The sequence below is a fragment of the Microtus pennsylvanicus genome, chromosome 6 (assembly GCF_037038515.1).
Source record: "Microtus pennsylvanicus isolate mMicPen1 chromosome 6, mMicPen1.hap1, whole genome shotgun sequence".
Lineage (NCBI taxonomy): Eukaryota > Metazoa > Chordata > Mammalia > Rodentia > Cricetidae > Microtus > Microtus pennsylvanicus.
The window spans coordinates 11682551-11705491 of NC_134584.1; the positions used below are offsets into that span (position 1 = coordinate 11682551).

Sequence of the window (22941 nt, forward strand, 5' to 3'; positions counted from 1 at the left end):
CCACGTCACTCAAGACCCCACCTGATCAATCAGATGGCTACAACCATAAGCACCCAAAGGCGTTCTTATAATAGTTCTTTATGTTTTAGTTTTGAGTGTTGACCCATAGATAATAGGGGTCCATCTTATGTGTCCATATATCATACAAATAAAAAAACTGTAAAATCCAAGAAAAATCAATTTTTTCATTCTCAGTCAATAGCAGGAAGGCGAAGGCTATGATGTCACCAAGAGCGCAAAGAAGAGACTGGGTTATAAAACCTCTTTACACATCTCAGAGAAAATAAATACGGTCTTACCCACCTGGGATCTTTCTGAATGCTGTCAATGGATGGGGATCTGGCCAAGGTGCCTTCGGGTGGGAGGGCAGGGCCCGATTTGCTGTACGGAGAATCAACGGAGGGACAGTACTGCAGCTGTCGATAGGGGTCAGCGTAGTTGGAGGCCGGGCCAGCAGCGTAGCTGGCCCTCTGGAAGGTGGCTGCGGCGGCATTCTGTGGCCCGTGCTGGCTGCCTGTGCGCTGCAAGGGGACGGAGTCGACACCGGGGGAAGATGGGGCTAGGACAGGAAAGTAGGGACAAAGTAAAAAACTGAGGACCTGCTCGCAGAAACGGTTAACCAGGTCTAGGCAGGGGGGGGGACGTTACACACATGAAAAAAATAGGGTTTGAAAGAATAAAACAAAATTAATCTGTTACAGATCTCCCAACATAGCCAATGCTATCTAGTCAAATGACAATTCACATGCTGTCTCAGAACTACGTCGAAAATACAGGGAGAATGCTGGGGGTTCCTTGCTAACCAAAATCAAAGGGAAGGCATAAGCATCCTGCATGAGAACATTGTTAAAAACCAAAATCTGGGCTGGGGTGTGGCTCTGGCAGAGTGCTTGGGTAGTGTGCAGAAGGCCCTGGGTTTGATCTCCAGCACAGGTTAAGATACATTTCAGAGGAAAATATTTTATAAGGAAGAACAGACAAATTAGTTCTGTGTTGTCCTGCTGGACAACATTCAGGATGTGTTCGGATTAACATGACACTAACTTTACTGGGTTTGTCATAGATTTAGCAGTAAAGTCATTTTCTAGAATAGAGGAAGGGGAAGGGAGAGCGTTTGCCCGGAGGTGGATGGGGAGTGAGGAGGGCTCAACATGAGTAATTAGTGCTGCAGCATCCCGTGCTGGGCTGTTCTCCTTTTTGTAAAGTACATCCCTACATGTTCCACGGGCCTCTTCCTCAGTAAGGCTTTCACAAATGCACTCGGGAGACAGCAGACATGTGAGGGAAGGAACAAGTCATCCCAGGAGTGAGCGAGGCAGAGTAGGGTGTTGATGTGGCTTTCCCCAACGTCTTTACATCTCTTCAACATGTCTAGGATGCTCTGAGAAGAGTTTATACAACTTACTGAGATCAGTTTCACTGTTTCCAAACTGAATCTCGATTTCTTTTCTTTCCTGGGGTATTTTTAGACAAGGCCAGGCCACTGCTTTCATCTGTCCCTCAAAAATATTCCCGTCTAAAGGCAAACTGACATATAAAATGGAAATAACATCTTCCTTAGGAGTGGGACGTGACTCATTATTTATCGCCCTAGCAACAATCACGATGAGGACATTTGCTTTGTGACAGCTTGGATCAGTACAGATGCTGAGAGACAGCAAGTGTCTACATCCAGGGATCCATACCCCACGTGTTCTTATGGAATCAGATTCCAGTTCCAAGTCACACAGCACAAATTTCCGACTTCCCAGAAATTATTTTTTAGTGCATTTTATTTTATTTTTTGCTATAAGGGCCATATACCAAATGAAACACAAGGGTAATTATGACATATCAGGAAAGCAATTGCTAAGAGTGTGCAAGGAATTCTTTCTAAACAATAAATTCTGAAAGTAAACTGGAGGAGAGATTCCCCAGATGTGGTCTGGCTTGGAACCTATGAGTTCAGGATCTTCCTTCTCCAATTAATTAGCAATACTATTATCATTTGATGAGCAAAAATTAGGAGAACACGCTAATAAAGAGCATGATGAAAACTATTGAAATAGTTTTAAAAAATTATTCTAAGAAAAAGTGTCCATATATCCTAAGAAGTAGCATTTTAAATTGTATTTGACTACAAGTGTGGCATACGCCCTTTCCCAACCACCATAAATGTAATAAAAATTAAAATATCATGAACAATATTCTTTATACTATAACCAAAGCAGCATAAAATCTAGATAAGAACACAGACAGAAATAAAATCTTCTTTTGCTCAAGAGTTGTGTTAAGCAGTCAGAAAATGAAGGGCAAAAGGAGAAACTTAGTACGCTGCCTCATTTTCACAGAAGCACATTCTTCATTCAGGAAACCAAACATCAGTGTTTATTCTTGCTGAAAATTGTTTACAGGCAAAAATAAATTCTCTTCTAAAAATGTATTTGCTGTTAATCCTAGTGATTCACACAAGAAGGCACATGTAGTCGAGACCAAGAAATATTAAAAAACCTACAGAGACCATTTTGGAGGCTGGGAAAAGATCAGCTGGTACAAGGCTATCTGTGGAAATAGGAGAATCTGAGTTCAATTCCCAGGACCCACGAGACAAAACTGGACAAGGTATGTGCTTGCCATCTCCAAAACTGGACAGAGCATCCCTGGGCCGCCCTGGCCAGTCAGTCTAGACTAATCTGTGAGCTTCAGACCTTGTCTCAAAGGAGACACAGAAGCTTGTTTTCCATGCTCGGCATGCACCTTCTCTCATACCAAACACACGTCTTCCTGTACACATAGAAACATGGGTATACACACTCATATATCACACATCTGCGTTTTTAAAATGATGTTTATTAGCTAATGCTAGGATAGGTAAAAGGAATAAAATGATTGTTTCCCAATCTGTCTAGGACACTAAACTAAAGAGGGGAGGGTTGGGGGAAAACACTGATAGCAGATTCGAACTTGGGAAGGATGGAAGAAAACGGGCTCAAAATGAGCAACATGTGGAATTCTGTTAAGGCAAAACCTAGACATGTACGGGAGGAGAGATGGAGAGGTTAAGTTCCTATTGAGTTTAAAGCTTTGTCTAGATTGATTTCATTATGTTGTGTATATGAATGTTTTGCCTGTATGTATATCTGTGCTCTACATGTGTGCCTGGTTCTCGCATATATGAGAAGAGGCCATTGGATTCCCCTGGGACTGGAGATGCAGATGATTGTAAGCTACCATGTGAGTCCAAGGCAAGAGGAACAAGTGCTCTTAGCCACCGAGTCATCCCTCTAGGCCCCTATTTGGTTTTCACTGTGGCCTTTTCCAGGGAAGGACCACACAGCTCATGGAGTGCTTGGCTTCGGGAGTCAGGTGTAGACTCCGGCTCTAGTCTTCGGTCTTGGGCAAGATGAGACATTGGGAGTTATGAAAGGGAGTAAAATGGCCTCCTGGGATTACTGTTTGATTTCAGGCAGGAAAAACATCCAATACGTCACACAGAAAAAGATGTTCCATTAATGGGTCATCACTCTCCTACCAATGCAGAAACCTACAACCCTACACAAAGGAAGTATGGATAGGGCCAAGGTGTGTGTGCGGCGGGGAGGGCCTTGCCCCTGACAACAGAATGCTCCTGCTGTTCTGTGTGCCCCACTGTAACAACTCACATTCCCTCAGCAACCTGTTAGGAGGGAAGAATGCCAGTTGTGCCTTACAGATGAGAAACAGAGACCCAAAGCAATGAAGTGCCCTAGCAGGTAGGTCTCTAAGAGGAAATGAATTTACATAGATATATAGAAAAGATATATAAACTATCCCAAGAATCTGTTAGTTAAACTCCAGATTCCCACGATTGCTACCAACATAAGCTTCCAGACCAGGCTTAGAATCTCCAGGAGAAATATTTGTGAGTTACTGAGTAGAATGAGGAAATGTTAAATAACAATGAGGAGTTTAGAATATCAACTAAAGGCAGATGAAGGGATGGGTTAGTCACAGGACTCAAACACCCAAAGTTCACAGTGGAAAAATTACGATAGATTGTTGCGTAAACTAATTTATATTATTTTTGTAAACTTGAATTTACATAGATATATAGAAAAGATATATAAAGTATCCCAAAAATCTGACTTTAATTTAACCCGCAGAAGACAAAAGGAATGCAAATTAGAGTCTTAATTATAAGGTATTTTTATTCTGTCTCATCCCTGATATAACCATGTGAGGATATGAGGAGGTGGGCTATAGAATTTAAGGTGGATGAGCAACTTTCCAGAAGTTATTTATTAATTTTTAAATCGCAATGATTTTGGCTTTGATGAGTTGGTCCTTCAAAAGTATCATCCATTAACATGAGGGGGGGTGGACAGAAGGAGAGCAGGGGAGTTTGTATGTGCGTGAGTTTACATGTACATCTGCATGTGTGTGCAGATACAGCTTGAGGAAATGAACATGTCAGGGCTCAGGCCTGTGAAGGCCAGAGATGAACCTTCGGTGTCTTTCTCCAGGATCAGGCTCTCACTCTGCATCTTCTGACAGATAGCATCTCTCTCATGGGATACGGGGCTCACTGACTCAGTTAGCTGGAGTGGTTACTGAGCATCTTGTATGCTACTGTCTCAGCCTCCCCAGTGCTCAGAGAGCAAATTCATAACCCCACAGCTAGCTGTTTCTCTCCGATGGGATTCGGGGGAGCAATCCTCATGCTGGACAGTAGGCAGTTCACCTGATGGTCTACCCTGTCAGACCCTGATAAATACTTAAATCTCTGTGCAGGTCCCAGTAAGAAAGATAGTTTTTGAGAATTTTGAGATAGAAAAATCACAATTCAAATAAATGTTGTGAAATTAATATACCCCAGCCATGAAAATAAAGTGTCTACCAAATACAAAGAGGGCAACAACAGCTCTTTAATGTAAAGAACAGATCCTGCGACCTTGGAGAACAAAATATGTAAGAAGCCATGACCCTCAACAATACAATAATGGAATTTTTCATATTTAGGGCAAATGTTTCCCCAAACTACAGCATGGGACCATGGGATCACAGTTTGCTTTGGCTATCTGGTACACAGAAAATACCGCATGGATGAAAATCTGTAGCAGCATTAGGAAGATTGAAACTGACTGGGGATAGTGATGGGCATCTCTATCCTTAGTACTCAGAAGGCTGAGGCAGGAGGATTGTGTGTAGAGGCCCATGCTGATCTACACTTAGAAGATGATCTGGACTACAGGGCAAAACCCTGATTCAGAAAACAACAATGCCACAGCTGCTGTTTTATGGGATTGGATGGATGGCAGTTGGGAAGGCACTGCCAGAGTGAGCGCTCAGTGCTGCCCTCTGATTTGCCCAGCTAGTTAGCTCCTGGTACACCTCATACCTACCAAACCTGTTTGCTGCCACGGATAAACAACTACCATCCTGCTATTAGAAGTCTCATATTTCATATACCTTCCTCTTAACTTCCACCACTGAACGTTTTCTCCCATCTCATTCCAAGAGCTCCACTGATTGACCTTGCGGGTTACTCCAACCAACCGAATGTCCTCTTGGCAAACATTTGGAGGGGTTGGCGCTTCATCAGCTCTGCAAACTTGTCCCTCTCCTCTCACGTCCTCTGCAAATAGCCCCTTCTCCTCCCATGTGCTCTTAGAACTCAATGAACTGTGCTTTAGCCACTCTGGGGAGATTTAACAAGCTGCCTCTTCTGCAGTGGACTTGACACCTCGACAGACACCTCTGCCGTTGCTGAAATTGTGTTTGTTTTCTGAAAGCTACACAAATAAAACCTTAGTTTGTCAAGGCAAAACAGAGAGATGCTTTGTGTGCCGTATTTGAGGGAGGAACAATGCATCCTTGTTAATAAAGCCAAACATTGCTTTCTGAATGATGGTTACAAGCATTGTTTACTGAAAAGGAAAAAAACAAGAAGAGAATAAAATCCAGGAATCTGGGCACACGGTAAGAAACTGTTGTGAGGAATATAAAGTGGAATCCAACAAAGAGTAAGAAAAGCAATTTTCTTTATGTATTTTTTACCCTTGATTTTATATACTTATATATTTTTCATTTTGTTTTACATGTATAGGTGTTTTGACTCAGTGTACCATGTACATGTCCGGTGTTCATGGAGACCAGAAGAGGACCTCAGACATCTGTGGAACTGGAGTCACAAATATTTACAAGCCATTATGTAAGTGATTGTCAGTGAACTGAGGACCTCCAAAAGAGCAGTCCTTATGAATAACCACTGAGCTATTTCTCCAGTCTTACGTGAAGGGACTCTGATCAGCTCGACTGTAGTGAGCATGGCTCTGGCAGGCCTTGCCCTTCTCTCCCAGCCCCTCTGCCTTGATAAAAATCCATTAGATTACATTTCTAAAGCTAGCCACCAATGGTCACTTCCTCCTCCTGAAGCTGACTACCAAGGTCCAGCTACGAAAGTATCAAAGTCCAGTAATCTAAAGCCCCCTTGGGTTCACCTAACTAACACACCCAATTAAAATTAAACATCTTATTCTAACACGGGGTTTCCCCTTGTAACTTTATATACTGCCATTTTCCTATGGGCCATGTCTGTTTCCTCTGTATTCAGAGGCAGTCCTTTGTCCCTCTGGGCCAAACACCGCTGCCTCCTTTCCCTTGTCCCGATCCCCATCTCCCTTGTCCTCTGTCTCCTGTCTTTGTCTCCTATTCCCTGCCCTCTGTCCTTCTGGAGCAAATAAACCTGCTTTGTGCTCAGAGCTTGGTCTTGGGGGTTCTGAGCTTTTTTTTTCTTTCATTGTGTTTCTCTATATATTTGTATATACAGATAAATATGAAAACACATCACGTGTTTACAAATTAACTAGATAACTTACTACAGAAGAAATATATAAGAAGGTAATAATGGAATGCTGTCTCTAATCAGAACACAAGGATGGCTTAGTGAAAGCGGGGCTAAGAGCCTTTAAGTCCATTACTTCAGGAACAAAAACTCTTTGGTCCCCAATCTGGCATGCTGTCAGCAAAGTTGAACTGGATGTGTCTTCCACGTTTCTACACTTAACACAGTCTGAACTAGACTACAGTTAATGGATAGCCATTCGAGAATAAATACAACATGGTATTATAGCTGTATGTCATTATTGTTTTTAAAAAGAAGCATTTTCAGCAAGGTAACACTTCTGGTGGAATCCTTATAACTAACGTTCAGAATGTTTTCACTTTTTTTTCTGGGAACAGAGGATAAATATCCCCAAAATGTAAAATCAGATGTAGGAATGCCACAGACATGGTCAACATTGATGAATACAACATTAGGTTTGGAAGAGAAAAGGGGACAAAATCCTATTTTAAGCAGTGACCAGTTTTGTTCTTTTTATACAGCAATGAGAATTACAAATGCTGTTTTAGATATTTAGACATTTAGTTATGTATTTTAGGCATGTTATATGTTTGAATGTTTTGTTTGCATGTATAGCTATGTATCACATGAATACCTGATACCCAGAGGAAGTGTTGATCCCCCAAAACATGAGTTACAGATGGCTTTGAGTTGCCAGGTGGGTGCTGGAAATCAAACCTCAGTCCTGTGCAAGAACATCACGTACTTCTAACTGCTTAATCATCTCTCCAAATCCAGCTCTAAGAATTCTTAAGACGTATTTTTTAATCAGGTACTCAAAATATGGATTAATGGAAAAAATAATTACTAGTGGTATGGGATGTCCTTCTGTATATGTGTTGCTTTTACTGGTTAATGAATAAAGCTTTTAGGCTAATGGCTTAGCAGCGTAAAGTCAGGCAGGAAATCAGAACAGAGAGAGAGTAGTGGAGTCAAAGAGATGCCATGTAGCTGTAGAAGGAGAAAGGCGTCACCACTGAAAACTTAAAGGTAGGCCACAGCCTTGTGGTGATACACAGATTAATAGACATGGGTTAATTCAAGATGTAAGAGCTAGCTAGGAATATGCCTAAGCCATTGGCCAAACAATATTGTAATTAATACAGTTTCTGTGTGATTGTTCAGACCTGGGTAACTGAAAACAAATGAGCAATCTTCCATTACATACTAGGATCTTTTTCAAGATTTAGGAATGGCTATTCTTGATTGTCAGTCCAGGTACAGCTATTACCATAGAATTTGGTAGGGTTACAGAATTCAGTAGGCTTGTAGAATTTGTCCTAAAAATTAAAATAGACACAAGCGAATGGACACACTGGAAAGTGAGTGAATTCATACTTAGGCATACATATTCTTCCATATAATTTTATCTGCACATTTCATGGTACACACTCTTATTTCTTCTCATTTACAGAGTGTGTGCCGGGGCTATCAATGGATGATAACATACCCATGTGTTTTCAACACCCTGAGCCCATTTTTAGTTCTGTGCGGCAATGCCTCCCTGAGATGAGAACAGGAAAGAATATAATCAATACTATCCTCATGCAGAGTTTCCTTTTGTGCAGACACCATGTCATGAACCATCACATACTGCCTCATTTAGGGCCAACAAAGACCTGAGTGAATGGTCCCATCTCTCAACGCCAGTTCTTCATTTCACGGGGGAGAAGGGAGGGTGGGATGGGTAAAATGGGGACCAAATCCCAGATTGATTAACCTTTCTCTGCCTGTTCCATCCCATTTGATCTGCTGGACACTAAATATTGGGTATGCCCAGAGAAATACAGCCCATGTGCTTTGAATGATAATATAGTTTGCAGAAAATCCAAAGAAAATTAAAATACAAGGTGATTATATGTATGTCAGATCTAGATAAGTCTGTATGATTTTTATCTTTAGTCATTATCTGCTCTATTTAAATATTCATCAGTATCTGTTCACTTGGAAAGAACTGTGCTAAAATTGCCTTCAAGTGAAAGCTGCATGGGCCTGGATGATGATTTTGGATAGTATTCTCCATGAAGATGAAAATGGCATAGTTGAATGGGGAAAGTGCTAACATATCTATGGTAGAGTCACTTCTGTTGCCTAGGGTGACATAAAGGTGCTGAGCAAACCTAATGTAGCATAAGAGGAATAAGGCAGGGAGACAGACTACAGAGAGAACATGAACAGATATTCTAGTTGCCCGTCTCTAGAAAGTTAGTGACAGCTCATCTTTAGTTGGCTTTACAGGAGGTTCAAACATGGAGACAGAGCTGCCCATAAAATCTAGATGGCTGCAGAACAGAACTCATATGCTCCACTATCTTAAGTACTAAATGACTTTACATCAAGTGTTTGCTTATGATTTGAAGGCATATTATATTCTTTATGCATACAAATATCTACCTGCTGAACCAGAAATTAAACAAGAAACACTGTGGGAATTTAACTATCTAAACAAAATTTTTCAGCTAGCTAAGAACCTGAGTCAAGAGCACAGCCTGGAATCTGGTAGACTTGGGACTACAGGTGATATGATTATTTTTATTGTACAAAGTAAATACTTCTACTTCAGATGTAGGCTGTGCTCTAATCTTGATCTACTCACTTGTCTGCAAATCTGAAAGACAGCCAAGAACTGGAATGGCTATACAAATAAATTCTAACCATTTGAATTGATAGACAATGTGTAGAATGAAGGGTACAACCTGCTAACTTGTAATTATGGGTCTACATCCTAATTGTTCTTAATGTGCAACCTCTGGTGCTGTTGAGCCCTTATGTGAAAATTATAAATGACATCATATTCACTGCTCAGTGGGCACACCATCCTTGGCTTCGATTCTTTCCAGCACTGCTCCGTCTACTGACATGATAGATGCGAGAGCTATGCTTGTGGAATTATCGTGGACTTTTCAGGACAAGGCTAACTTTGTTACTTGCCAGTACCTAACACTTTCCCTTTCATCTCACCATCCACATTTATAGTTTCTCAAAGCGAGAAAGAGTTCTCACGTGTGGTGATGGGACCCTCTCTAGCAGCCTATCTGGCTAGGAGCTGCTGCAGATTCAGAAAGTGGTCCTGGCCTCTTTTAGGTCGCTGTGTTTCTGGAGTACTATGCTGACTTCTGCCTGTCACTGCTGTTTCGGGCAAGGGAAGAGATATACTTTCTTCAAACATCTCTACTTATAACACATCTAGGAGTAATGAGACTTGCTAGGTCATCCTTAGAGCCTGCATCCTTCTGCTAGGTTGGGTGGAAGGAAAAGAGAGAGCAGGCTCTGCTCTGCAGTGGTCTTGTGTGCCTAGCAAGACAGTGTCTGGAGCTGAGTCTTCAAGAAGGGGTAGTGGTATACATGGCCTCTGGTATGACTTCAGTGGATTGTGCATCTGCTTTTTAGAATCCAAATAATTCCTACGTGAAAATGGGCTGTTTGTGTGCTTCACCATCCATAAGACCATAGTGGAGGAGAGATGAAGAGGGGGCCTTGGGCTTCTTGATGCTCCAGCATGAACCTGAATGTTTCTAAACACATGTTCATGAGGTCAATCACATGAGGGTTAGATAGCCCATGCATGGCTCAGGAGTTCATGGAACTTTCTGATCACATAGAAGGAGAAAGGTGGAACTGTCTAAGCTGGCGTCTGAGACTTAGGCTCCAGATCAAAGTAACAGACAGGGGAGGTGTACATCTGGAAGCTGAGAAGGAAGGAAAGAGAGAAAGGAGGATAGAAGGAAACAGGAAAAAGATGAGTGATGAGTGAACACAAGAAGAAACTCCTGGGACATTCCTTGTGATGGGGAAGTTTGTAGTCTCAACACGTTTTCCCTTCTGCATCTGCAGGCATGATTTCTGTTTCAGTTTTTGTTCTTTATTTTGTCCAGTTTTCTCCCTAAAAATCTCCCTGCTCAAGAGAGACTTATTATTCAGCATAGCTGTAATCAGGCACCAAGTGGTCCAGAGATGAGGTCAGCGTGTATGAGGAAAGGACAGGGAGACAGTTGCCATGGAGTTAGTACGATGCTTAGGAGACCGAGGCAGTTGAAAACAAATCCATGACATTCATCTTTCAGGCATTCCCATCTTTTGTTAGTCAATTTCTTCTATGTTTATGAGACTATATGAGGTGAAATGGGCTCAAAGTTAAGCAGTACCCTGCAAGCCACTCTGATGAGCCAGTGTACCCAGTCAACAGTAGATCTCAGCAGATACCTCTTTAATAAGAGAACATCCAAAGCCATGAAGCTTCATGGTTAACAAATGAACCTGTTTGGCCTTCAAATGGTATTTACAAATATGGGGTCAAAAAAGAACAGGACCTAGGACAAGACAGCCTAGACATGACATTTCAAAGACTGACTCCAAACAACCTATGTGACTGTGGAAGCAACATCTCCATGTCTGCTTTATGATACATAGAGAAGGCATCAAAATGTACCTCAGCTGCAGGATTAGTAACTATGTTAAATGCACTAGAGGCTGTCCCCAAAATATTTATGTGCCACCTGCTTTTGTTCTTAGGTTCACACCCTTGGTTCTCAGCTCCAACTCCTCATTCTCTAAGCATCAATGTGCCTTTCCCTCATCTTTATTTCCAGGAGCAGGCGCAGTGAAAGAGAGTGACCCACTTTCTGTTTGGATACAGGATTGTCTGTATTGTTTGGGGACACAGAAACAAATGAGCTACAGCTGGTTCCCTGTCACTGAAAGGCAGGAAGATAAGGCTCCTTGGTCACGTCACATCAGCCAACAATTCAAGCTAAACATGAAGAATCAAGTACCTCAAACTAAGGGTCTCACTAGAATGTGACCCCTTCTCCTAAGGGTATTTATTTTTGCCCTGGAAATCTCTTAGCTCAGTTTTAGTGATCTTCAGACACAGGGATGTGTACAACATAGGGGGTTGTGAATAAAATGATTATGGATACATACTTACACACACACACACACACACACACACACACACATACACACTAAAGGAATCATCTTAGACATTTAGTCTCTAAAGCAATGGGTCCTAGGGTTAGAGAAGTATGCAAGTACAAAGCAGACCAGACGCAGGCACAAGGCCTTCCGGGCAGGGGCGGGTTGGAAGCTTGTGTCCTGAGACTTGTGCTTCACTTCCTGTTCCTTCTTTCTATGTGCTTTTAGACATGCTCCCAGCACCGTGTGACACTCACAGCATCGTGTGACGCTCACAGCATCGTGTGACACTCAATCACATTTGCTCACAAACTATGTTGAGTTCCACTGTGTCAGCTGGCATAAGGTGTCAAACCTCTGCCTGCCACATCTTCCAGGTCTCAGTCATGATTCCTATTGCAACAGACTCTCTGAAGCATTTTGAGGAGACTGCTGGTTGCCCTCAAACGAAGGAGAAAAGCACAGCATGCCTTTGCTCAAGATGTCTCTCCATTGGCACCAGGAAATAGGTTTGTAAACTTTCTGCAAAAGGCCAAGTCCTATGAACTGTATGATTTCTGTTACAGACTCATGCTGCTGCCTCTGCAGTCCCAAAGCTGCTGTAGGGGGACACTTAAAGGTAAGGGTGAGGGGGTGACCCAAAGCTTGATACAGGGACACTAAAATTTAAATTTCATGTCACTGGCACATATTAATCTCTTATCCTAGCACAGGTGTAGATTCCCTAAGCCTAGAGAGTAGAACAGTGGGAAGTCTGAAGGAGAAATACTATCGTTAAGCTCATGGGTTTGAATGCTTGTTTCCCAGTCGGTGGTGTTTGTGAGGTTGTGGGACTTTTAAGATGTGTAGCCTTGCTGGAGTCAGTGTGCCACTGTGGGTGGGGCTTTGGGAGTTTATAGCCTCACCTTACTTCCTGTTCCTGGTCTCTACTTCCTGTGTGTGGAAATGATATCAGTCAACTTCTTGTCACCATGCCTGCCTGTCCCTTCCCCCAAATACAAGCTGAAATGAATCTCTTTCTCTTCTAAGTTGTGCAGTTTTTTTTTCCTATTTTGTTACAGTAATAAAAAAGTAGCTGTCTTTTATTTAAGTATGAACATTTTCTATGTCTTGAAATATACATGACAGTTTTTTGTTGTAACTAATTTTTGACTGATCCTTCAGAAGTTTACTAACAAAATACAGTCCTAAAGGCATATATAGAGCAGGGGGTCAATAAACTTCTCTTGTTTTCTTTTTTATTCAAATTAGGTATTCAGTGTCACTGGAATTGTCACCTCTTTTTTCACAAAGTGTATACAAGGAAATAAAATTATCTAAATTGATAATTTGCAAAAAAAATTCAAGTGGCCCAACTCCAGACAGCAGCAGATATAGCAGGCTATGAGCAAAAGCTCTGACAAGGATAAATCAGTGTTCTTTCTTCCCTAAGTCTAAATATATGTTATTAATATTGAATGGCATTGGCGATGTCACAAGGAGATCATTGAGCCTTCCCTCTTCCAGTGCCGTGGAACACTGAAATGTAAATAGCCATCATCAGCCACAAGGGCAGCTTTTCTCGGCTTCAAAACATGTAATCCCGCATCACCTGCAGTTTAACAAAGTCACCGCACTGTACTCAGCGGTCACTACAAGCTACAGTTCCATCCCACGCCTTAGCCGTGGCTCTGAGCATGCATAGCCTGGAAAGGGTAAGCTTCACCTGCAGCTAACAGACAGGCATCTCTGCTGCTTACCTGGGAGGGTGAGGTTTTACAAGGAGTGCACTGCTCAATAATTGTCTAATTTCTCCGTATTTATCATTAAAGTCAGTGTCATTAGGAACATAGTCATAACCTTAGACTACTTTATGAATGGCTATAGGTCATAGGAAACGCCTGTCCTTCTTAATGTGTCTTATGGTTATGTACAACTAAAAATATATATGTTTAATGGTGGAGACTACAGTGTTTATTGAGTTATCAAATCCCAACCTTTAAATAACAATTCTGAATGATTTAGACTATTAGTGTATGAAACATATTCTAAGTCTACCTTTCAAAACATGCCACTTTTTTTAAACAAATATTTTGATCTCCTAGCTTGCTAAAAGGTAGACTGCATCATTAAAACTGTCTTACAAAATTAATGCATCTATATTTTATGACATGGCTGTGATTCCTTTTGTGGAGAACTTATACTTCACTAAATCACCTACCTAGGGCACAGAAAACATCAATCATGGGGTTTTGTTTGTTCTTTTGTTTTGTTTTGAGTTTTTCTACCTGATGTAATGACAATTCCCTTAGTGCTTCTACCATCCATAGAATCACCAGGTAGCTAAGCTGGAGAGTTACACTCTCTTTCAATCATCATCAGAGATACTGATGACAGAAGCAGGTTATAAGGCTTGACTGGGGTTACACACACACACACACACACACACACACACACACACACACACACTGCTTTCATTTGGGAGCAATTATTTAGCTTCCAAGGAGGTCCATATCCCCCATGCCCAGTGGGCAAGCCTGAATGTATCCCAATACACACCTGTGCTCGTGCGGAAAGTGCCAGTGTGTGTTGGTGGCAGAGGGTCCCCCTGGCTCTGGCTGAGACTCCTCATAGGGGGCTTCTGATAGACACGATCTTCATAGATTGGGTCTATGTGGTGCTCTGGGGACTGCAGGGCCCGCAGTTCAGGGCCCAGGTGCCCATGCTGGCTGCTGTATGAGGCTCGGGACCCAGCTGAAAGAAATGAAGATGGCACATTAAGACTCAGCCAACATCCAAACAGTATTTTATCCAAGAACATTTGATGGAATAGTGTAATGACTAAAATCTACAAATAACTAATGAATAACACCAAATGACAGCTAGGGGCCAGACTAATCAGCTCATCACCCTATCCAGCTGCCTTGTTCTGCTCCCAAAGCTGATGCCACTGGACAGATGTTGGGGTTTCTGAAATAATTCCACACCCAACAGGACCACTGAAACTTTTCCCCATAGCCTGATGTGTGAAGCCTGCCTCCAGACGGACAGGTAACCTAAAGGTTCATGCATCGTTTTGATTTAGTGCAAGGGAGAATATTCGAAATGGTGAGAAAATCAGTAGGCTCCATCAGCGAAGACATCAGGATGTTCAGCCCTGAAAACGGAAGTAGAAATTGTTATCATCCTCAGGCTTTGTCCTGGACAACGGATGAGCCAGAGTGGACAGACAGTGGCCCCTAGCCCTTTGAGAAGCAGGTGTTTAAGGACAAGTTCTCTGCATCCTTTTTCCTTTCCCTCTGCCTAACCAAACAGAGGCATTTGCACGGAGTCTGTCTCCCTCTGGACAAAGTCCCAAAGCTTACGTGTAACTGGCTTATTCACACTTGATGGGTATAAGTGTTTCGGTGCTCCAGTGTTGTGAATCGTTATTCACAACATTCCCTGCGTAGCCTGGGCAAGGTGTCACTGTGGAGCCCTGCCGCAGAGAAAGATGCTTCTAAAACAAGGCCTGCCACACCAGGAAATACTTAGACATTGCTTGAACTGACTGACAGGAAATGAGAAACTGGTTGAGAGCTAATGTCCAGAGGAGAAAGGTCAGGGCAATGGTGTCATGACACGGACCTGGGGCGACAAGGAGAAGAGCTAAGTATCTATGCTGAGCAGAGACTGCACATTAAAAACACAGGGACTTCAGTCTGTTTCAGGAATGATTCTTCACCCTCAGCCCCCAAACTGACAGCCACCAGCCATCGTGGGATTTAACTGCAGATTACCTTTCCATAGCCTGGGTGTGGAGCTCTTTCAGAGGGGGCAAGGGAGCTGCGTTGGAAGGATTGGAGGGAAGAAGGGAGATGATGTCATTATATTTTTATTTCAAATAAATAAATAAAAATAAAATCACTAGATATTTGCAGGAAGAGAAGGATCAGGGTAGGTGAGGTCTTTCTCTTTGTTGATAATTAACTAATCTCAGATTTAGACAGAGTTGTGATAAATGATAGATTGGAAATAACTGTTTTGCATAATTAGGTTCATTGCATCTGATTTTCCAAATGCCAGCACCCCACTGGAGCTCAAGGTTGGGTTTGCCAAGAATATTTCAGTAGTGCGCTTTCAGTTTCTGCTCTCAGCTCTTCCTGCAGGCTCAGATTATGTGGCTAAGATCTCCAAAGTCTAAAAAAACAAGGAAACATTACTTTTATCCTGACCTTACATGTTTGACTAAAATTAAACATGATTCTAGGACTCAGACTGGTGACTCTAATATCATTTCTTTGCTCCGATTAAAAAAAAACCCTACCCAGTGATGGACAAAGAGGATTGCTACTGAACTTCGGTGCTGACTTTGGGACATGGGAGCAAATATTTCTTAAGATTTATATATTAGCACCATTCACAAATTAATAATCTAGTGCTAGGCGAAGAGTCAGTGTCATAACATGAAGCCGATCTTTATGGATATCAGACTTTCAGTGTAATGATATTGTCACAAATGTCATTAATGAACACAGAGACCCACAACTGGTCAGCGTGAAGACAGGAAGAAACTACAGCATGCTCGGCTGTAAAGGAGATGTCTATACCATACCCTTTCCTCCCAAGGCTCAGGGGTCATGATTGAAGAGTGGGCAGGAAGGCTGCAGGAGCTGTAGGTAGTAGTTAGGTACAGTGAAGCAGTAATCTCCAGAATCAATACATCAGCTGCACTTAGGAACACACAACAGCTGTGACAGCATGGACAATGCCTACGCAAGGTCAAGCCAGACAAAAATCCAAGCATGGAGTGGGGAGGTGTTCCAAAAGTCTTGTCTCTAACTGAGAGGGTGTTGGCAACTGATGGTAATTGGGAGAGGGAGATCCTGTTTTCTTTAGGGATGTGAGCCCCAAGAGACTGTCCATGTTCCAGTAGAAGGTCCTATGCTCCTGCACTGAAAGCAATAAGTGAACCCAGGGGGCTTAAAGAAAAAAAAGGAAATGTATGTAACTGGGAGAAAGCAGTGGTGGAGAGACAGAGGGGGAATTGGAGGGGAGGACAAGGATCAGATACATCGTACACACATATGGAATTCTCAAACAATAAAAATGCAAATGATCAGCAAAAGCATCATAATGACATCATGAAATATTAGAATATCATTAGCAATAGTAACAGTTCAAGTGTTTTCCCATGAGAACAGTTGTGTAAATTAAATTTCCCATTTAAGCTGTATATAGAGCATGGAGAAAATCGTTCTCAAAAAGAGCACTGTTGATACTTTTTTTTTAAAACCATTGTGGTCATGTTTAAAGACCTTGTGGGTGGACACAGCTATAATCTAGACAAACAAAAAGGGCTGTGAACCAGAAGAGAAGCCAAAGGGTCAAACATTAAAAGAATTTTTTACTGGCTTTGCTCAGGGGGAAAAATAGGATTGTTAGATCCATATAAATATCTTCCTTGTCATGGCCAATGCAAAGGGAAGATTTACATGAAAACCAATTCTGGGAATATACACCAAAATCTCACTGGATGCTTTATATATCTTCTGACTCCAACAAAATGCACTTCTTTTTGATAGAAATTTCCTGTCATCAGCTGATCTACTTGAGATCAAGTTCTAAGCACCATCAAGATGCTAAACACCCCTCACGAACACATATCTCTCCCAGGAACTAGAACTCGGCTACTGGGAAATCTTTTGACTTGGTCTTAAATGTCCCCAATGCCAAGGTCCTGTGCCCTCACCAATTATGTTGGTAGCAAACAATCCTGGGAACTTGACCTGACCCAAGTTTGAGAGCTCAGAGCTAAAAAGTAGCAAAATGCAATACACGATGGACCAAAGAAACTACCAGGCCAATTGCCTGGACTGTTTTCTCTGCCCTTGCAGAAGTACATTTTTGTAGGAAAAATGTCAATATACAGCACTTTATAACGTATTTATGTAATCATTCTAATATTCAAAATTCAAATCTATCATGTGGCCCCGTTCTTCCTATTTCTCAATGGGACCCAGAGGCCACAGAATTCAGTCAATGGCCATTTTAGTGCACAATGTTTCCGGAAGTATATGAGAAGACTCACATCTGGAATGTGAGCACGACATACAGGATTATAAGTTAGTGAATCAGAATGGTTACAGTGTGTCTTCCAAGTACCCCCTGTGCAGGCCATTGCTCCCAGAGGTTGAGGAAGCCCCAGGAGAGAGCCACACACTGGCATAGTACTGGGGCACAGCCACTCTTACCAAAACTCCCTCTGAGCCCAAGCTGTCTTTTTAAGGTTACTGACAGGTGGCTCAGACCACTTGACTGTGGCGTTGGAGGAGGGTAAGATAAAGTTCAGTCCTGTGCTAGGCATGCTAGGGGCCATGAGAGCTGGAGAACTGGAGGGCCCAAGCCTTCATCCATCCCATGCTCCACATAGTACCCATCATACATGTGGTATCATTATGGGGAAGGTTGACACTGTGGCTAGTGATGCCCAGAAAAGGTGGCTTTGGGGTGTTGGCCATAATGTTTAAAACTTTGATGCAAATAGAAACAGTATTTTGAAAACCATTTTATTGCTTCTACTGTGTCAGTTTTAGAGAGCAGAGCTGAAACCAGACATGAACTCTACCCCAGAACAGTCTCTAGCCACTCCAGTGACTCCGGGCAAGCCACCAAAGTATCCTCATCCCTAGTTTCCTCAAGGGTAGAAAACAGAGAAACATACTGTCCAGCCTGGGGCTCTAGAGGTATGAAGCAAGAGATGGTGGGCAAGAGAGCTGTGCACTCGGTAGGGTCATAGTGGCAGATGTCCTTTGTCCCCTGGACTTCAGACTCTAGAAATGAAGCCATCTTGTGCATAGGTACAGGTTGGTTTAAAAAACAAAACAGTTAAGTACGTCTAGCACACACTATCCAAGTTTCACAAATGTGGAGATTTGATTTTGAAACATTTGAAGTGATGCAAATTCTCCTGGTAGTTTTATGAAACATCAATTAGGGTGCTTTCCTTTTCTTGAGAAAAAAAAACATGCTGCTTGATGAAACAGAGGAAAATGTGATATATGGACAGGAAGAGCTAAAGATATAAAATCTAATAGCTTTGGTTACTCTCATAACTCACAAGTGTATAGCAGGTAAGAAGATAAAGACGCAAAGATTATTGTGGAACTGAGAAAAAAAAACCAACCCATTGAACTGAAACTGATCTGGCGCTCTGAGTTAAGTGAACCCACCTGAAGTGTGCAGAGGCTCACACCAGAAAGTCTACCACTAAAGAGCTTGAGGCAGGAGGAGTGCTGTGAGTTTCTGGTCGGTCTGGGCTCCTGAATAAAAGCCGTCTCAACAAGACAAAGCAACCAGAAAGGCAGTTAAAAAGTGAGCCCACCAATGTTCTTCTTTCTCAGCTCAGTTCTCGTCTTGGATTTGGTTTGTGATTCAAACTGAAATTCCCAAATTTCCTTCCTACTCCTATGCTAATTCAAAAGTTAATCTTAGTATTAAAAAAGAATTCCAGAATAATCTCCCTGTCTTCTGAGTTAAATTCATGAACCAAATTTTATTTGCAAATGAACACCAATTCATTGAATTCACTTGATAATGTACCGCATGGCTATAAATGCAAAGTTATATGGATACATTTTTCATGGAAACTCAGAGTCATATTTCAGATCAATATTTGTGAGGGAAATTATTAATTCATATGTATTCAACAATAAAACTGCATTGTAACCTAATAATTTCAATGTAATGATACAAAGCTGTTCCGTGATGATTTGGTTTTTGGAAAGAAAGAGTATCCTTCCTATTGCCTCTAACTCATACATACTAGATTTTCATATTCTATGCATCATATAGCGTTGCTGCTATCATGGAGGCCTTGGATACACACAGAGCCTGTGGCCATGAACCAAGTGGCAGTGTACAAACCCAGGGTTTCTTTCCCATTGCTTTTTTGATGAGATATCTAATTTGATGCTCTATGATTACTCTATCTCCCTTTTTCCCAAATGAATATCATCACCAATTGTGACTCAAGCACTTTCCAGTAAAACTAAAAACCCCGTGGCCAAAATCACTGGTCCCCAGGCTACAGTGGCGGTGCCTGTGTGATCTCGACTCCTGTAAAGGCACGGTTTCTTGGTCTTGAACTTCCTGTCTACGCTGAAGCATTCCTCCCTTAGCTTTTCAGAGAACAGACGTCTTTCGTCCTCTTCCTTCAGTGGCAGGCAGGCTTTTGCAAAGCAGAAGTGACAGGGTGTACAGGCAATGTGCCCTCTGGTAGCACTGTGTTCTTGAGGGGTGCTGTTTGATGACCACGTTTTTACTTTCCACTGTGAGATGTGTGGACTGTCTAAGACATGAGGGAGACACGCCAGGTACACAGGGGTGCTTGGGCACCTGTCCCTTAAGCCAATTTTTCTCCTCTGAAGGCAGAGAGTAGTCTGGTAGTTGGTTCTCCGAATACCATGCATAAGAATGTCCTGATTGGCATTCATGTTCTTTCTCACTTTCTCAGCTCTTCAGAGGACCTGAGGTTGCACAACTTAACAGGCTCCTGCTTCTCCTGTGGTTGAGAAGGTAGAGGCCACTGGTCTAGCTGTGAACACCTATTTGATTGCTAGAGGACTTTAATTTAGGTACCCGTCTTGAATGCTAGAGGCTGACATGTCAGTGCCATAATCATTTCCCCTTTTGAGTGAACACAAGTGGCCTCAATGAAAACGCAGGGCAGAGTGTAGCAGAACGCTGGCCGTGCAGGTGGACTTTGGCAGGTGCCCAACAGCCTGGCTCAGCACACTCATGCTCTGTTCACTACAGTGACTTGTCCTGTAGCTGCTGTGTGGCTGCCCAAGGCCAGGTCTACACCAGGGGGCCACAAATGATTTCTTTGTTTCTCTCCTAGAAGGACTCTTCCTCGGGACAGTGTGGAGGGATAGGGTTATGGTTATCTGGAGAAAGAGTCATTTCTAGAAAGGGAAAAACAGGGGCATCGTTTTTATCAATCAGACGGTCTTTTAAATCTGGATGGGCTGGGATGTTTCTGCTGAGGCAGTCCTGATTTTGACATGGTTCTGAAGGAGCACACGCGTGTAGGTTCCCTGCACTGCCACGGTGCACACACCCTGTAGAACAAAGGTCCCTTCATCTTCCACTTCGTTTGTGAGGACAAATAGCACAGCTCCACCCTGGGAAAATCTGTGCACCTCTGAGGCTTAGAAGAGAAGATATATGCAGGAGACCCTTTCCAGAGCAGGACCTCAGAAGAAAGCCCAGAGAAGATAACAGTTGGCATTTTCTGGGTGCCTCTGAAAAGTGACCTGGTGGTTTTAATGGTTACAGTAGATTTGAGGCAAGATGTAGGGTCTTCAGTGCACCTTCAAGGCTTAGTCTTCCGCAGTTCCCTTAAATCGGGAATTGAATGGCCCCAGGAGTATCCATTCTGGAACAGACGTGGACAGTGGCTCCTGGATTGCACATGGGCTGCTGGGGAAAGCTAGCACTGCCCCTGAGAACAACAACAACGAAAAGGATGTGGGCTTTGGCCCCTAGCACGATGCACTCTGTGCTGCAATTAGCTTCTTGCTGGGAAACCCTGGGACCTGACAGCCAGTGACCAAGTATAGACATCAGGACACTCCTGCCTCCCCCCCCCCCCCCCCCCCCGCCTCCTGCTCTTCTTCCGTTTTTTTTTTTTGTTTGTTTGTTTGCTTGGGATTTTTTTGATAAAAGACTTTGAGCAGCATCAAGTGTGATATCAGGGGCAGTAAACTTCTGAGGCTTCTCTGCCATAGGATACAGAGTCAGGGGAGTCAGAGTTGGCTCATGAATGTCCTGTGGACTCGCTGGCATCTTTCCAATCAGCTTCAGACTCAACCTGACAAAAGGGGCTTCAAAAGGACTCCACCCCAGCACCTCTGGCAAGGACAGGGAAAACTGAATTGTTATACTCTTATACAGAGTAACATATTCATACTTATAATGATAATGTCTGGACATCTACAAGCAAAGAAGCTTAGCATATGAAATTTAATTTTTACCTGGGAGGAGTTTTATAGTTATTATAATTTGCTTCAAAATATATTTCTTCCCTGGCTGGAATAGATCACAAGTTTGGCTCACTGGTTCCTCCTTATTGTCCTAATTAACTGCTGATGAAAACAATCTATGATTTGACAATGTATTAATTAGCCACTTCCCAGAGTTTTTAGTGGTCAGTCTGATAAGCACACACAAACTTGTCTATATTAACAAGAGGGATGAAACTCAGTGAGTATTCTTTCATTTTTCAATTGCTGCTTTGGGATACCTCATCAGTGCATTCTTAACATCTTAGCATTCCTAGCACCTGCAAATTATTATAGATAATCCTGGGTGTGTCCATGGGGAGTACTTAGGGCAAGGTGGGCAGAGCACATCTTCATGGCTAAGCAGCATAGGCAGGCTGAGACTTCAAGGCAAGTTTCATTAGTTCTTCAAAGTACCAAGGGAACAAGGCTGTCTCCCTTTGGGTTCTATGGCTTCTGCCCCAGGCCACAAAGGAAATTCTCAGAGGGGAAAGAAGAAAAGGTTGGCTCAACAAAGGGGGAAATCAGCAGGCAGATGTCTTCATGAATTACAGTTTTGCTTGTTTGCTTTTTGAGATTCTGAGACAAGGTTTTATTGTGTAGCCCCTGGCTGGCCTGAAACTCAAAAGGAGACCAGACTGGACTTGAACTCACAGAACTCCACCTGCCTAGGCCTCCTAAGTGCTGGAATTAAAGGGGTGCAAAACCACACTGGAATGCAATTCTTAAGATACATGACTGGAGATGGATTATATTCTCTATCTTAAACAAAAGCTCTTTGTTAGATTGCTTTTATTATATCATACAGAGGCTGAGCAAACTTCTTTTAAGAATTAGACACTGAGCTTCAAAAACACGCAAGTGCAATGCGTTTTCTCTACTGTCTTTCTGTAGTGGTTTAACTAGGAGAGAGAGGGCTTTGTGGCTTTGATAAGATAAAGACACATTAATTTACAACATCATTTACAAAGACAAAGTGCCAGGGATAGACCTAGTAGACTATTTATTCACTATGTATACATTTTGTAATCTCTTTGTTTGTTGATGTTTTATTAATTTTGATAATTTTACATATATCAAATTTGGTACACAAAAAGGCTTTGAGATGACAGGATGTATACTATGAAATGTGCAGTTTCCAGG

General features: G+C 42.4%; 1 protein-coding gene across 4 annotated transcripts in view; it reads right to left on the bottom strand.

Annotated features, from left to right (window-relative positions):
* The window catches only part of Ctnnd2 (catenin delta 2), a 746809-nt gene that overhangs the window by 295819 nt on the left and 428049 nt on the right, over positions 1–22941 (bottom strand). For all 4 annotated transcript variants that reach the window (XM_075975796.1, XM_075975795.1, XM_075975797.1 and 1 more), the window contains 2 exons: positions 14315–14509; positions 304–559 (listed from right to left, as the gene is read on the bottom strand). In XM_075975796.1, coding sequence (XP_075831911.1) covers positions 304–559; positions 14315–14509 — 451 coding nt within the window. The remainder of the gene's footprint in view (positions 1–303; positions 560–14314; positions 14510–22941) is intronic.